This window comes from Echinops telfairi, unplaced genomic scaffold (genome assembly GCF_000313985.2).
Source record: "Echinops telfairi isolate 266 unplaced genomic scaffold, ASM31398v2 ScPeMD7_9;HRSCAF=40, whole genome shotgun sequence".
Lineage (NCBI taxonomy): Eukaryota > Metazoa > Chordata > Mammalia > Afrosoricida > Tenrecidae > Echinops > Echinops telfairi.
In genome coordinates, this window is record NW_022103906.1 from 58,046,042 (window position 1) to 58,047,749 (window position 1,708).

Below are 1,708 nucleotides of genomic sequence, written 5' to 3' on the forward strand. Positions count from 1 at the left end.
GTCATTCCTGTACCCCTGGAGCAGTATGGCCCACTTTGGGGAACACTGGCCTACTGGAAGACCAGTTAACACAGCTGTTATTCAAGTCTGCACAGCAACCACTAATACTAAAGATTAAGACAATCAAGTTTTCCACCAGCTTTTGAGCCTGAAGTCAAATAAGCTATCACTATGTATTGATAATTACTGGGCTGAGAAAGTTGGAAATAAAAAGAAAGGTTCCACAGGAAAAGGTTCCGCCTGGATGAGAGAAACAGCATTGGAGATCACATGTTAGCATCTTGGAAAGACCAATGGCTTATTATAAGTACTTCTTTTTCAACATTAACAGCAACTGTACATGTGGACTTCGCCGGATGTAATACACAGGAAATTAATAAACTATGTCTGTGGAAAGATGATAGAGAAATTCAGTATCAATCAACAAAAAGAACAGCAATGTAAGTTGAAGAGCCAAACTGGAGCCAAAAAGAAAAGTTAATTAAAAAGGAATGAAAAGACCAAAGCAGATGTCAGAAGAGACTCTTGAATTTAGAGTACCGTATATACTCGAGTATAAGCTGACCCAAATATCAGCCAAGGCACCTAGTTTTACAACAAAAGCTGCATTTAAAATGTGCTGAAAAACTCGGTGTGTACTCGAGTACATACGATACCTAAAGTAAAAGGAAGAAGCGATGAAATGAAGGGGCCGAGCGGAGGATTTCAGAGGATGTTGTGAGAAGACATAGTAAAGTTTCTTAATGAAATGTGCAGAGACCACCTGGAGTTAGACGCTCAAAGAGAAGAACACCCATTCCTTAAGCTGAAAGAACTGAAGAAAATTCAAGCCTCAAGTTGCAATGTTGAAGCCTTCTATAAGTAAAAAATTGCACAGTGCAGGAAACATCAAAGGTAACAGTGTACAGATTTTTTATACCAAAAATAATTGGTGGTGGTTCATCCATTTCAGGAGGTAGCTTATGATAAAGAACTGATGGTATTGAAGGAAGTCCAAGCATGCACTGAAGACAATAGCCACACAAAAAAAAATTAGACTCTTGGAATTGACGGGATACCAATTGAGATTTTTTCAACAAAGAGATAGATTGCTTGAGGTGTTTGCAATGAATATTGACTGTGCTATGAATTGCCAGCAGAAGACAAACGTCTTTCCTGGAAGAAGTACAGCCACAGTGGTCCTGAGACTTGTGTCCTGTACTTTGTCTGCATAGTAGTGGCTGTGAGGACAGCACAGGATCGGGCAGTGTTCTGTTCTGTTGTAGAGAGAGGGTCACCGAGATTGAACCAATTCAATCATCGCAAACAACAGCAACTTACAATGTTTGACCTTTTGAATTGATAGTTTCAAGTTTCACCCGTATTACAACATGTATCATGAAAGTTGGCATTTTGCAAAAGTAGATTACATGCTATAGCTGCAGTTTCCATCATTACCTGTCAAACCACTGGGATCACAATCCAGCCCCCTTGACTCACCCAGCCTTCCCCATCGCAGTGTTACTCTTGCGATGCACCTTGGTCATGGCCATGGCCATTGCTTGTTCCTGTTGCCAGGGAACTGCCAAGTGCCACATTGTAACAGTTGTGCTGCTTTTACAGCTCCTCCTCTGCACAGTACTGCCATCTATGCCGATGAGGAAGAATTGCACAGACTGTCTGGATCGTCGGTCCCCTCAGCTCCTCCAGGGAAAGACACTGGAAGAAG

General features: G+C 41.6%; 1 protein-coding gene across 1 annotated transcript in view; it reads left to right on the forward strand.

The window, feature by feature from the left end:
- Window positions 1-1,708, forward strand: part of CENPU (centromere protein U) — a 35,968-nt gene that overhangs the window by 13,167 nt on the left and 21,093 nt on the right. Inside the window, exon 5 of the mRNA XM_045286570.1 lies at window positions 1,603-1,700. Within this exon, the coding sequence (XP_045142505.1) occupies window positions 1,603-1,700 (98 nt within the window). The remainder of the gene's footprint in view (window positions 1-1,602; window positions 1,701-1,708) is intronic.